We start from the raw sequence: 13684 nt of genomic DNA, 5'->3' as shown, positions 1-13684 counted from the left end.
TGACCTCTCTTTGAGGTTTTCTTGGCAAAGATATTGTCATTGCCTTCTCCAGCACATTTTACAGATGAGGAACTGAGGGAACCAGAATTCAGTGACTTGCCCAGGGTCACACAACTAGTGTCTGCACTCAAATTTGAACTCAGGCCTTCCTGAACTCTTTCCATTCCACACCTGGTAAACGGCAGAACAAAGCCAAGTTTCCTAACTCCTGCCATGATTTTTCTTCCACAATGTTCTGCACTACTCCTGCCTTCAAAATACTTACAATCTAGTTGAAACAAGACGTGTGCACACAAGTTAAAATAGACTACACAAAATGACAGGCCCCAAAGACTTCAAAAAGGGGAGAGAGCTTTGGGGAGTGGGGAGGGAAAGTTTTAAAAAGTGTGTCCTGAGTTAGATAATGAGGAATGGAGGAAGAAGAAATTCCGGAAAGGAAGCAGGGAGACAAGGGGCAGGGGAGAGAAGAGATAAACAAAGTATAAATGGGGGAAATAAGGCTAAGGTGACAGGAGTGGTAAATGGATAAAACAACCTTCATGAATCAACAGGAGCTGATCTCCTGAATTCAGTAAGGGGAAAAGAAGAAACAAGTCCAAAGAATAGAACAAACATTTATCAGATGGCCATGTCTCTGAGGTGACTGGAAGGTGATAGTGAACATTGACAGAAATGGTGCAGTTGGGAATTGAAGCCAGTTTTGAAAGGAGATGACTTCCAAGGTAAAACGAACAGGGATAGGGCCTATAATCATGATTTCATCAATGCAGGGAACTCTCAGCTGAAGAAATTCCCTCCACCAATGCAAGTCTGAACTTCTCTAAAACTTAAGGTCTTCGAGAGTTTCCTAATGCCTTAAGAAGTTAACTGACAATCAGGGTGACAAAGCCAGTCAGTATATGTTAAGAGATGGAAACTAATCTCAGCTCTTTCTGGCTTTGAGGCAGTCTTAACTACTACTACTATACTACTACATTATGCATCCATTTAAGCATAACATCCAAATGTAACTAAAGCAAATCTGAGATTTGGGATTCATCTGTAGAGAGGAGATAATCAAAGTCACTAGAATGAATGAATTTTCTGAAGGAAGAAAATTTAGATGGAGGGGAAGAACTAAGCAAAAGAGCCACGGGAAATGAGCCCTGTTAACTGATAAAAGGAAGAAAAGAGGCACAGAAGAACATGAAAGAAACCTGGACGGTGGATGCTTTAAGAAGAAAAAGGTGGTTAACAGTAGCAAATCCTGCAGAGGAGTCAAGAGATCACAGGAACTAATGACGAGGGCCTTCAGGGTGTAATTTCAGTAGGATGGCTCCAAGTCAGAACTGGAGGATTTCGCATTACACTTCCTATCACCATCACAAGTTCTGACTCTCAGCACCTTCTTAATTTTGCTAAGTAATGAAAATGTTTGAAATAACAGAGGACACCTATTGAACATTTCCTAGTTTAAAAAATATTAAGTGAAAATTTAGTAAATGAATGTGATGAAAGCCAAGAAACACTGGTATGGGAAATTTGGGTTACATATTTCAATTCCTAATTATAGGCAGGCCCTAACTTATGGATATCCAACTTCCTCATAAGTGGCCAGCCAGTTTTTCTTCCGTCAGTGGCTTATTGATGGCCACCTAAGAACAGTGTATCCTTGAGATCGGCCGCCCTACCCCTCTAGTCTCTGCATACCCCAGTACTCTTCGTTCCTCAACTGTAATCTCCAAAGAAGTCTTCTTTCTTACCTTGTCCAGGGCGAGGATGAGATCTTTAGTGGTTGGAAAAGGCAAGAGAAGAGAGAAAAAGGTTAATCCCTAGTGACCTCCCTTCAGTCTGATTCTTTAGCTTCAGCATCAGTTCCTTAGAAGACCCCAAATCCTGTCTCACCCCACAATCACACTTATATCCAGAGTATCTTTCTTCAAAGAAATTAGAAATCCTGACTTCTCTAAAAAAGCCTTCACAATTATTAGAGGATATAGGAGGCTGGGATCAAGTAAAATCAACACTATGGACTAATTTGTGGACTAATGATGCACTACTAACTTTAAATCATCACATACATACACACTCTCCTTAAGCTATAAGTTGTCATACTCTCCACTGGAATTCCTACTTAGGTTATGCCTCAGATGTTAAGGCTGGCCTGCATCTGGGTTATTCTCTGAAATACAAATGAATTTTACCTTGTCTTTCTCTACAACACAGTTTCTTATCCTTTCCTGGCAGCCTAATGAAGTCTATGGACTCTTTCTCAAAATAATGAAAACCAAAATTTTTTTTCCTCATCTGAATTCAAAGGCTTACATATCCTTGGTCCCAGGCTAAGAATCTCAGTGTATATAATGTCTAAAGGGAATAGAGGAAGAAGAGAAGAGGGAAATCTGAGAAATGAGATATAAATGAGATTTTTCATAAGAGACATTAACAGAAATACCTGATGCTAAGAACTGACCAGTTCAAGACCAGGACATATCTCCACAGGTTTACCTGGCAGGAAGATGTCCTTCATAACTCCTTATTCCCCAAACTCTGAAGCTTTTCCCTTGTCCCTCACTACTCAATACCTCCTCCAAATCTCCTGACCAAAACTCTGGCCTTATCTCATCTAAGGCCCCTTAACTCCAGAGCCAAGATAGCCCTCATCCCTTTCCCTAGCAGATGCTACAAGCCCCGGGAACACCCCCCCCCCCCAAGCAATGGAAAGGAGATCCACCACAAGAGGAATCTGATTCAATTCAATGAACACTGGACATTTGATGTGTTCCTGGTTTCCCAAGTTCATATTATGAACACTTTCCCACAGACACACTGTTAAATGTCATGCTTAGGGCCCAAATACTAGTTTTCAGGTACTTTATGAGCTAAGTGTTGTGTTCCAACCTGGAAATTTAACATTGTTCCTATGGGAAAAAAAATGGAGCATAAAAAAGCAAGAACCTAAATGTCTAGGAAATAGCTTTGAAAATCCCTAATAGGTATGTGGTGACTTGGTAAACTTGACTCCAGGTTTTAATGGACTTGATTCAACATTTCTAATCTTCTAAATATGTCTGTTACAATGGAAAGAGCACAAGATTTGGAATGCAGAGAGCAAAGTTGGAATCCTTTTGTGATATTGAACAAATTATTTAACAGCCTTGGTTTTGTTTCTTCCTTTATAAAAATAAAATTATAAAAAATAAAATTACTGTGATCTCTACAGTAATTTCCAATTCCAAATATGATGGCTTTACAAGTCAACTCTTGGATCATGGCTTCTTGGAAAGGAAGATAGGTATCTCCAATATGAATGACTTAAACTAATCCTAAAAGTACACCCAACATTACCTGATGATGAAGAAAGTATATCCATGTCAGTTATTAAGTCAGCCTAGAATTTAAAATTAGTAGTGTATTATAATTAACCACAAAGGAAGAATTCATAATAAGATAATGAAACTCCAAAGCTTGACACTGAATAAATGATAAGGACTACTAAGAGAATCCAGCATTTTTAGCTCCTTAGGAGAAAAGTACCTTGAATATAAAGAAAACCAACAGTAGATATTTTCCTATTATCCACAAATGAATAGTTTAAAATCTGATTGTCCTTGCTACTTATTGCTGCCTCCTATGCTGGATAAACTAAATAAATCCCACATTTTGCGTTCTTTGGGAAAAATGCATTATGAAAATGCTAAAAGTAAAATGATACTAGATGTTTTCCTTTTATCCACATATGAATAGTCCAAAGCTTGACTGTCCTTGCTACCTCTGCCTCCTACACTGAATAAACTAGGATTGCTAAGAGAATGTAACATTGTGAATTCTTTAGGAAAAAAGGATAATACATACATATAAAGTAATATTTATCTACAAGGAGTTATCTGCCACTGATAATTTTGTTTGACTGTTCAAGAAACCAGGCAATTTAAGTTGAAGGGATGATACAGAGAAAACATAATAAATCATATCGTGCTTTAGGGTTTATTCAAATTCCTTTCCACACATGCAATACCAAATGTCTATGATCCCTACAGATAAGAAAACTGAGGCATAAAAAGTTAAAATAACTTGCTATGGGTTACAGATTGTAAATAGTGGAACAAGAACTTAAATCCAGATTTACAAATTCTAGTAGCAGTATAATTTCCAGTGAGACTAGTGTTGTTTCCCATACTAAGCATATCTATGAGAATCTGACAGCCCCACATTTGCCTTTGATGCTTTGAGAAAAGAAGAAAGAAAGAGAAAGGAAAGGAAAGAAGAAAGAATTTTCTCACGGTCCACCTTCCCTCCATCCTTGGCTAGGGCTAGTAGCAGCCCAAGAAAGGGGAGCTGCTGCAGAAATGACGCATTGGGGCTGAGCAGGCCCTAAGACCCACAGGAGGTCCCTCTGGTGGCACAGTTAAGTCCCTGCAAGTACCCTCAGCATCTCAGGGATCCAGGCCCGGCCCTACCACCATTGCAGGCATTTCCTAGTTCTCAACAGTATAGTGACAGCCAGCCAGAACACCGCAGTATCTGCCCTGGAGAACATCCATTGTTCCTGCCCAACCGGGCCAATACAAGGCCACTGTGTTCCTCCTTCCAAACCTCCCTGGGACATCACCATAGAATCCTGACCTGCCAAATAGGCCGCTCAAGGTCCCCATCCTCGTCCAAGAAGCCCTTCTGGATTACTTCCGCCCACAGAGCCAAAGGAACTTGGATGCACTATTTACATCTCTTTATGGACTATCTGGTCTTAAAGAGTTATTTGTATATATGTTCCCCCATATCATAATATAAACTCCTTAAAGGCTTACTCATTCAAAGCACCAAGCATAGCATAGTATATACATCTGACAAATGTTTGTTAAATTGAAACAAATTAAAACCATCCCTGATACTGTAAAATCACAGGGTCCTCTCCAAAAAGTAGGCCAGGAAAATAACCCAATGATGCAAGTTTCTAGTCAGTTTCCAGAAACATACAGGCCTTTACTGCTGCATATTTCACCCTGAAAGTGCTAAATGTACAGAGGGGACTAGCAAACCACTGGGCAAATGCCAGGTTGCCCTTTAGGGTAATTTACCATTTGACAGAGCTTAAGAGTTAGTCATGGAGTAAGGAAACTATTTTCAACTTACTACAGGGTCCATGGACTCCACCACTGGATAGTCAACTTCTCCCACCACTCTATCCCCAACCAACTCCCTGGAATTTCCTATATACTAATCTTAAATATTATTCTTAACTTAGTTAAAAGTCATCAATGCTTAATCCTGTACAGCCACCAAGAAATAAAAGTTTCTCATAGCTACATAATGGATCTCAATTTTTATGAAATGCTACTGAAAAAAATTGTGTCAAATTTTTATTGTTCAAAAATTTTATTTTTTTTAAAGCATCTGTTAAAAATTCTAAACATCACTGAAACCAAATTACATTTCTTGATAAAAAGTCAACACAACTACATCCATGGAAAACATAATGGCTCAAACCCAATAAAGTTCTTTTCCTAAGTACATTATTTTCAATCCTTTCATGTAGACTGAAATCCCCGCTGTGTCATCAGAACAACCAGGCACATTTATCACTCCAGAGGTCCATCAAATGAATTTCCAAACTCAGGCAAATGTCAGGATGCATTATTCTGGCCTCCCAACCCAAAGGAAGACAAAAGTTTTTAAAGACTGAAAAAATATTGCAAAACTCATTCCTTTAACTTATTTTATTTAAAATAATTATATCTTTACACAAACTAGAAATAGGGAAGGTGTCTCAAACCATCTAAATCATTCTCATCAGGATTAACACCACAAATCAAATACAGGGCATCCCAAAAGTCTTAGTGAAGAATTAAGCTACTTAAGCTTTTATCCACCCTGAGACTTTCGGGACAGGGCATATATTCTGTAGCAAGCAATCCCATCCTTCTGCGAGCTACTAACAGCCTAATATTCAAAATTTCAGTAGCAAAATTTATGAAAATTTTCAAAGGTAAATTTAAAAACTGATAATGCTTTTTTAATCAACACCCCAAAACTTTCAGTCCAAATATCATAAAGCCTACCCACCACAAAACAAATGCAAATCTTTTTTCCTAAAGGCATTCATTTTAACTGTGATACAAATCCTATGATAGGGAAAAATAAGGTATAAAAGCAGGATCTATCAACAAACATGAAATACCTATATTCTCACAAAGATGACAAGTATTGAGGTGATACAAATGTAGGCAGCATTATTTTGGCAAGAAATAAGAAAGGTCAAAGTATCACTATTCACATTATTATTATTATTAATGCTTAAAAACTTTTCAACAAATGAAAATTATTTACATAGAATTTAACTTGGGATCAGGGGAAACCTTGTGCATAAAAGTTAAAAAAAAAAATACACTAAGCCATGTTAATGCCAGGGCTAGTATTATATTATATCAAATATTTATTTCCAACATATTATCAACAATCCGAAAGTATCCAATCACTTAATAAGTTTAAGGTTGCTTGTCTTTTTGGAACAAGTCTATAATCTAAGGGGACAAAATTACTTCACTTTATAGACCTTGAGAATAGGAGAGTCTTTCAAATCTGAGGGAAGCTTGGTTTTAACAAGTAACACATTTATGAAAGAGGGGGAGAAAAGTTGTTTCTTTGCTGCTAAAATACCCTTTTACTCAAACTGAAAATGCACTAGATGTAATCTCATGTCTACCAACTGACTTTGATGACACCTGAAAGGGTTAGTCATTTGAAAATGATGGCTTACCTAGAACCAACTAAAAGAACTAGTTTCTTAAAGCATGTATTTCATAGATGATTTCCTTAATGAAAGCATATATACATTTTCTAGCTCTAGTAAAATATTAAAATACATACTTTACCCCCAGAAACTGTTTTAATAAAAGTTCTATGAGACCAAATAAATTTAAATACAAAATAAAGTCCTACTCTGCCTTTATAGAATGGTACTATAACAGTTTTAAATAGGTTGTTGCTATTCTCAAAGTCTAAAAAGAGTGGATTAAGTACACACAGTGCTATGCATGTCAACCTAATGGGCTTTGGGTTTTTTTTTAATAATTATAAATGTTCTAAATGACAAGAGTCTCTGATATTCAAGTAAGATTTTTATGTGAGCACACACAAAATGTATATGCTTTTGGAGGGTAACCCAGATTATCTTAATTTAAGAGAACAGAAGTCTTTCATAGCTTTCTTATGAAAGGAATGGTTACATATGAGATAGTAAAATGATGCAGAATACACTTCCAAGTAGCTTTTAAGGTGTGTGATTACTTTGAAATCCAACACGAAAATTGTTAAGGAAACAAAACTAGCTACTTGAGGAAGAGCTTCAAAATAATATTAAGTAGTTCGACCTTTTAGTCTCATTAATTAACTACGAGTATGACCTTTTATATAAAACAACTTTGCTCTAACAATTGCCCAAAACGTCTTACTTGTTAGTTAGGCTGTAAATCTCAAACTGGGGGAAGTGGGGAGTAGATTCAAGAAAAAGAATTATGATCAAACTAGTGAATGTTTTCAACCTGTATGATGCCATTAGAACTCAGTTGTGAAAACAGGACCGGAAGGACCATCATAGAGACAGTCCCTGCAGATTTCTGAGATTCAATCCTTTGCTTCTCCAAAAGCTGTCAACCTTTATTTCAGAAGCTAGATGTAGTAGGGAAATGAATCTCTTCTTGAGTCTCAATAACAGTATAGCTTAAAATACAGTTACACCCAATCTTCTTTGGAGAAAAAACTTCAGACCATTTTTTCATGTTCATTAATTTCTCTCTACCGATCTCCAAAGTGTACATAACAGAAAGGTCCCTGACACCATACTTCGATGTTGTATAATCCAAGATGAATTAATTTAAAATCTCACTTCTTAATTAAAAGATTTATGCATGCGGCCAGTGCAAGTCCGGAGGCCCTTCCCATTCACACAGATCTTCTATCTTTTCCAACCAAGGCAAACTCACAGGCCCGAAAACTGCATTTAACTCACAGGATATGTTAGATCTCAGGAAAAAGGGACTGGCCCTTTAAATGTGCTGGCTTTCTTAGCTCAGTCCCTCTCCAGGCAACCACCCCTGAGGTCCCCTCCCTCTCACCCCACCCCCCTCCAAAGTGTCACACTTGAACTTTAACTCAGCTAAAGCAGCCCAGCGCCCGTAAACCCCGCCAGCTGTGGCCGCCCCTCTGCACGTGTCGGATGAGCTATCCCGGGCTCTTTTAGCTAGTGCCCAGCCCCCTGAACCCGGGGTCAGTTCAGATAAATCAAAACAAAACAAGTGTTGGATCCTCCAAGAAAACTGGAAGGCCCGCATCAAATCAGCTTCCTCAGGCTTCTTTTCCTCCACCTGCTGGTCCCACTCTCTCCGAAGTCCAGCACGCAAACACACGCGCGCGCGCGCACAAACACACACAAACACACACACACACACACACACACACACACACACACACACACAACCCCTAATTTTGCTGCCCCTCTAGGTTTGTAGACTTCCCAGGGCTTCCAACCCGGATTTCCAGACCCTGACCCTGCACTTCCCTGTCAGTTTTAGAGAGTTTTAGTTTGTACTCAGGACATGGGTTCAATTCCCGCCTCTCCCTCTTTATTACCTGCGCAACTTTTGAGTTTTGAGTCATAAAAACGAGGGACTTGGATCCCTCCGGTCCCTTTCAGCTCTGAATCTAAGATCCCATAACAAGGAAATGGGCCTGGTGCCGAATTGAGGCTGCCGGAGCAAGCCTCCGCTCCTGTCCTTGGTCGCGTCCCAGCACCCGCTCCGCGTATATCACTGCATTACGGACCCGTCTTTAATCCCCGAAGGACCCACTTGACGCTGCCCCCAGCCAAAAGAGACTCACGCACACACAGACACACACTTCCTGCAAATCTCGGACTTCTTTTACATGCACTGCTACAGAGTTCCCGGCACACAGGGGCCGGACAACGGTGAAGGACAGCTAGTTCTACAGCTGCCCCCTCGTAGTACAACCTGCACGCTTGGCTCCCGTAGTTTCCCCCTTCTTCCCACACGCCTAGGTGGGGTGACCACAGAAGGCTTTTCTCACCCTCGGGGCCTCCCAGCGCCCCCCCCTCCCAGCAGCCGCCCCAGGGGGTGCAGCCTCGGGCGACCTCACCTTCCAGCCAGCCGAGCTGTTGCTGTCCCCCTTATCCTTGAAGTAGGGAACGCTCTTCACCATCCACTCGTAGATCTGGGACAGAGTGAGCCGCTTCTCGGCCGAGCTCTCGATGGCCTTGGTGATCAGGTCGGCGTAGGACAGGTTGCCCCAGGCGTTGCGCCGGGACGAGCTGCTCTTGCGGGGCTGCCCGGCCAGGGGCCCCGCCGAGGCCGGAGGGACGGGCGGGTGCTGCGGGAGGGGCCCGGGCTGCTGGGGCTGCTGGGGCTGCTGCTGGGGCTGCTGCAGACAGGTGGTCTCCGGACACTGAAAGTCCGCACACAATCCCGCCGCCGCCGCCGCCGCCGCCGCCGCAGCAGCCGCAGCCGCCACGGCCGCCGCCGCCGCCGCCACGGGACCCGCGGGCTGCTCGAAGTCCTCGCTCTCCTCCAGGAGGCTCAGATTGCTGATGAAGTCCGAGCTGACAGCGGCCGAGGCGGCGGACGCGGCATCCCCGGGATTCCCTGCTCCGCCGCCGCCGCCGCCGCCTCCGGAGGGGGCCGGACTGGAGGTGGCCGAAGTCGACTGGTTAAACTCCGGTCTGGGAAGGGGCCAAGTGCACGACCGAGGCCGGGGCAGTGGCTCGAAGTCCGGGTCGATCTCCACTACCTGAGGCGCTTCGGCCATGGTGACCCCCTCCCCTCCCCCCGGCCACAAGAGAGCGAAAAAGAGAGAAACCAGAGGAAGGGTGGGGGAGGGGACCTCTCGGGATTTAAATACTGGGCAGGGTGGGGGAGGGGGAAAGCGGGGGGCAAGAAAGGAGGGGGGGTAGAAGAGAAGCTGGGGGCCGGAGGAGAGAGAACCAGAACTTAACTTCGTGGGCTTATAATTAACGCCTGAGCTTCCCCCGAGCGCGGCGGCTGCGGCGGCCGCTCCGGCAGTGGCAATGGCAATGGCAGTGGCCGCCGGACAGCAGGTTCGATTCGGCGGCGGACGGAAAAGGGACAGAATCCGAGGCAAAGGTACCCAGAGAGTGAGCGCGGAAGGCTGTGCTGCCGGCCGCTGCGCCTGTGCCCTCACCACTTGTACGGCCGTGCGGAGGCGGCGGCGGCGGCTGCTCGGGCTCCGGCTGCCTGTTGAATGTGGCGGCGGCTGGCTGAGCGAGCAGCAGCAACTCACCGGCCCACACCAGACTTACGGGATCTACTACCACCACCCAGCCGCGGGGCGGTGAGTCCGGGCTAGCTCCCGCCCCCCGGAGCTGATTGACTGCACCGCCTCAGCCAATGGGAGCGCGCGCGCTGCTTAGGAAACGACTCGCTTGTCAATTTCGCGGGGCCAGTTTTCCAAGGGGAGGAGGAGGCGGTGGTTTAGTTTGGGGGGGGCGGGGGGAGGTGGGAAGTGGGAGGTTTTCGTGGTTTCTCTTTTTTTTTTTTTTTTTTTTTGGATCATTATTTTCTGGTAATTCTCTAGTGTGTTTCTATGAGACTCAGTGTTTTGATTTTTGTGAGGCAAACCAGCGTGGAGGCGGCGACAGTAGTTTGTTTACTACCGAGGACGGGAGAAGCGGGGAGGGATCCGAAGACTTCGAGATGTGGAGCTCTAGAACTCCTTTTGCAGCCGCCCCCGGGGGCCTCGACACAGCTCCCAGCGTCTCCTCGTTCTTGGGGTTCGGGGGGCAGACGATAAATAACGTGGGAAGATCCTAGATGGGCGAGACCTGCGGGAACCCTTAGCGCCTCAGGAAAACGTGGTGGGGAAAGGGGGGATAGAGCTCCGTCCGCGAATTCCTACTTCCAGCCCCCCGCGGAATTTATTTGCGGTGGGATATGAGGTCAGGCCTTTCTCGGTCCCTCTGTGTGAGTCTGTGTCTGTCTGTCTGTGTGTCTGTCTCCCCCTCCCTCCCTCCCTATATTCCATGTTTGAGTGAGAAAAAGCAGCTCGAGTTGCTGATTCCCTGATCCTCGTGACAAACCTCACTAGTGTTGACTCCCGCGAGCACTACACACACACACACACACACACACACACACACACACACACACACACACACACACACACACACACATTCTCTCTCTCTCTCTCTCTCTCTCTCTCTCTCTCTCTCTCTCTCTCTCTCTCTCTCTCTCTCTCTCTCTCTCTCTCTCTCTCTCTCTCTCTCTCTCTCTCTTTCTCTCTCTTTCCCCCTCTCCCTTCTCTGAGCCTGTCACTGCTTCCACAAGCTCCTCCACCCCCTACCCGGGCCACGTGCAGAACTCCAACTCCTAGCCTTGGTGCAGTAACTGACTGACAGCTCCATTTACCAGGACCAGCCTCCCCTCCTCCCTTTTCCCTCCCTCTCAGTAACTCCATTCTTTTTCCTCCAGGAACCAACCACCCACCTGGCAACTGCAACCCAAGCAGAAATTCTGGAGCACGGCCGGAGTCCTGTCAGACCCGGGGTCAGGTTGGCTCAGCAGTCTCTGCTGCCCCTTCCATCCAGCAGGCGGGAACGGGCAGAACAGAGTGACAGGAGGTCGATGAGACGGGCCTCGATCCTCTCCCCTAAAAATCGGAGATTGATTACAGAAAAGGAAGTAATAGACTCTTGTCCCACTTCCCAGGGAAGCAGAATAATTTCTTAATGTGAACTAGAACCTTTCTCTCCCCTGTTTCCCTGCGAGGAGTTCCAGCCGCCTTCTGAGAGGGCTTCCTTGCTTGGGAAGGAAATTCTACCTGAGGGCGAAATTGAAAGTCTAGAAATGCCCCACAGGGATGGGAAATAGGAGGCGGGATGGTAAGGAGAATGTGTTATCAGCGCTCACGCTCCAGGAGTCCTTGCTCCAGCTTTCAATGGTTAACCTTCTCTGGAGACAGCCGGCGTGCCAGGAAGAGCTTTGACTTGGGAGCCAGAAGGCTCGGGCTCTCAGTCCTGGTCTCCCACTCCGATTGGGCAAACCCTTTCCTCCTCAGCAAAAGGAGGGTGTCAGTCTCGATGTGTATTCTGTTCTCACGGTGTATTCTGCTGATGTCCCAATTAAATAGGCTAAAAATGTTTGATTTTCAGTGTTTTGTTTGAGATGGGAAATATAGTCAAATCTCTGTGGCTCCTACTATCCAGCCTCAGGACCACCCCCCTCCCAGGACCCTTAGGCTGTAACAAGATTTCTTGTCTTCGAGGCCAATCAAATTATGACTCTCCTCTTTTCCCCCCTCTCCCCAAGCGGGGCAACAGGTCCAGGAAGTCCTGTAGAGGTTGAATGGGGCCAGAAGTAGAAAGACAATGGACCTTGTGTCTCAAGGAGCAAGAGAAATAGATTTCTATTTAAGTTTTTTTTTTTTTTTTTTTTTTTTTTTTTTTTTTTTTTTTTAAGGAGGGGGTGTGGAAGAGATTTCCTTCCAGAGAGAAAGAATCACTTAACATAGAAGATGAGCAGCTGGGTTGGGTTCTTTTTTTTTTTTTTTTTTTTTTTTAATATCTTGTCTAAATTGATAGCTGCCAATTCTAGACAATCTCCTTTCTTCCCACCAATAATTATGAAACTAGTAAAGGGTTAGAATGTTGTGGTTCTCTTTTGCAGACTAAAATAAAAATCTCATGTCCATCCTTTCATTTCCATTATTATTGCCTTCAGCCTATGGGAGACTCTAATCACCTCATACCTATATTATTTGCAATAGTCCATTATTGGATTCACTTAACCTGATCTCTTCACATTCCAAGTCATTCTCTTGCTGTTTTCCAGACCACTTTCATCATATTACTTCCTCTGTCCAAACTAACTATATTTCATATCTTAATTTCTCTCTCTGGCTTTCAAGGACAATCTTGGTCTATCCTATCTATCCGATTTTATTTTCATCTACTCCTTAATTAATATAAGCTCATTTTAGAATGAACTACTCATGGATTCTCCTCTGAATAATACTAATTCTCTGTGCCTTGTCACTTTGTATTTAATTTCTTACTCATATCTAAAATGAACTTTTCCTTCTTTCCACCTTTCAAATTTGTATCTATTCTTTGAGTCCTAGCTCAAAACTCAGGAAGACTTCCTGAAAACTCTAGTCCGTGGTGACCTCTCTTCCCTTTGAACTCATGGCCCTGATTTCCTGTTCCACTGCCTGTCATTTAGCACTTAATTATAAATAGTACTGCCTTGTGACATCACTTACACTGTTGTTTGCTTTTTTGCTATTTAACTCTTGTATATATTATATTTTCAAACTGGTACTCCTTATTTCCCTAACTGCTCTGTAAGTTTCTTAAGTGCAGATACTAGGTATGATACTTATTTGTAGCATCTCACAATATACTGTATTTAGTTGGTGTTTTATATATCTATGTATATGTATATGTACATACAACACATGTGTGTAAGTGTATAAAACACTTTATATTGATGGTGTTAGTAGAAAATAAGGAAGGCACAAGGAAGAATTATAGTGAAATATACTTATTTGTTACTTCTTTAAGGGTAAATTGACAAGCAGTGTTAATGATACAAAAAGGAAAAAAGATTTTCAAAGAAACATTTAAAATATGTAGAAGAGAACATAAGGAAGTTCAATACACAATCAATGCAGTTCTGTT

At 43.5% G+C, this 13684-nt stretch overlaps 1 protein-coding gene and 2 long non-coding RNA genes across 3 annotated transcripts in view; 1 reads left to right on the top strand and 2 right to left on the bottom strand.

Moving 5' to 3' along the window:
• FOXO1 (forkhead box O1) overlaps positions 1 to 10277 on the bottom strand; it is a 103611-nt gene extending 93334 nt beyond the window's left edge. Inside the window, exon 1 of the mRNA XM_074304846.1 lies at positions 9133 to 10277. Within this exon, the coding sequence (XP_074160947.1) occupies positions 9133 to 9798 (666 nt within the window). The 5' untranslated portion in view covers positions 9799 to 10277. The remainder of the gene's footprint in view (positions 1 to 9132) is intronic.
• A 252-nt stretch (positions 10278 to 10529) lies between these two features.
• Positions 10530 to 11910, bottom strand: LOC141563566 (uncharacterized). The gene is made up of 2 exons (XR_012488456.1): positions 11493 to 11910; positions 10530 to 10831 (listed from the first exon to the last, which is right to left on the bottom strand). It is a non-coding gene; the product is annotated as an uncharacterized LOC141563566 (long non-coding RNA).
• Positions 10807 to 12147, top strand: LOC141563565 (uncharacterized). The gene is made up of 2 exons (XR_012488455.1): positions 10807 to 10945; positions 11478 to 12147. It is a non-coding gene; the product is annotated as an uncharacterized LOC141563565 (long non-coding RNA).
• The last annotated feature ends 1537 nt before the right edge of the window (positions 12148 to 13684 follow it).

Source organism: Sminthopsis crassicaudata, chromosome 3 (assembly GCF_048593235.1).
Source record: "Sminthopsis crassicaudata isolate SCR6 chromosome 3, ASM4859323v1, whole genome shotgun sequence".
Lineage (NCBI taxonomy): Eukaryota > Metazoa > Chordata > Mammalia > Dasyuromorphia > Dasyuridae > Sminthopsis > Sminthopsis crassicaudata.
The sequence above is the reverse complement of the archived record's forward strand: the minus strand, read 5'-3'. Positions and strand labels throughout refer to the sequence as shown.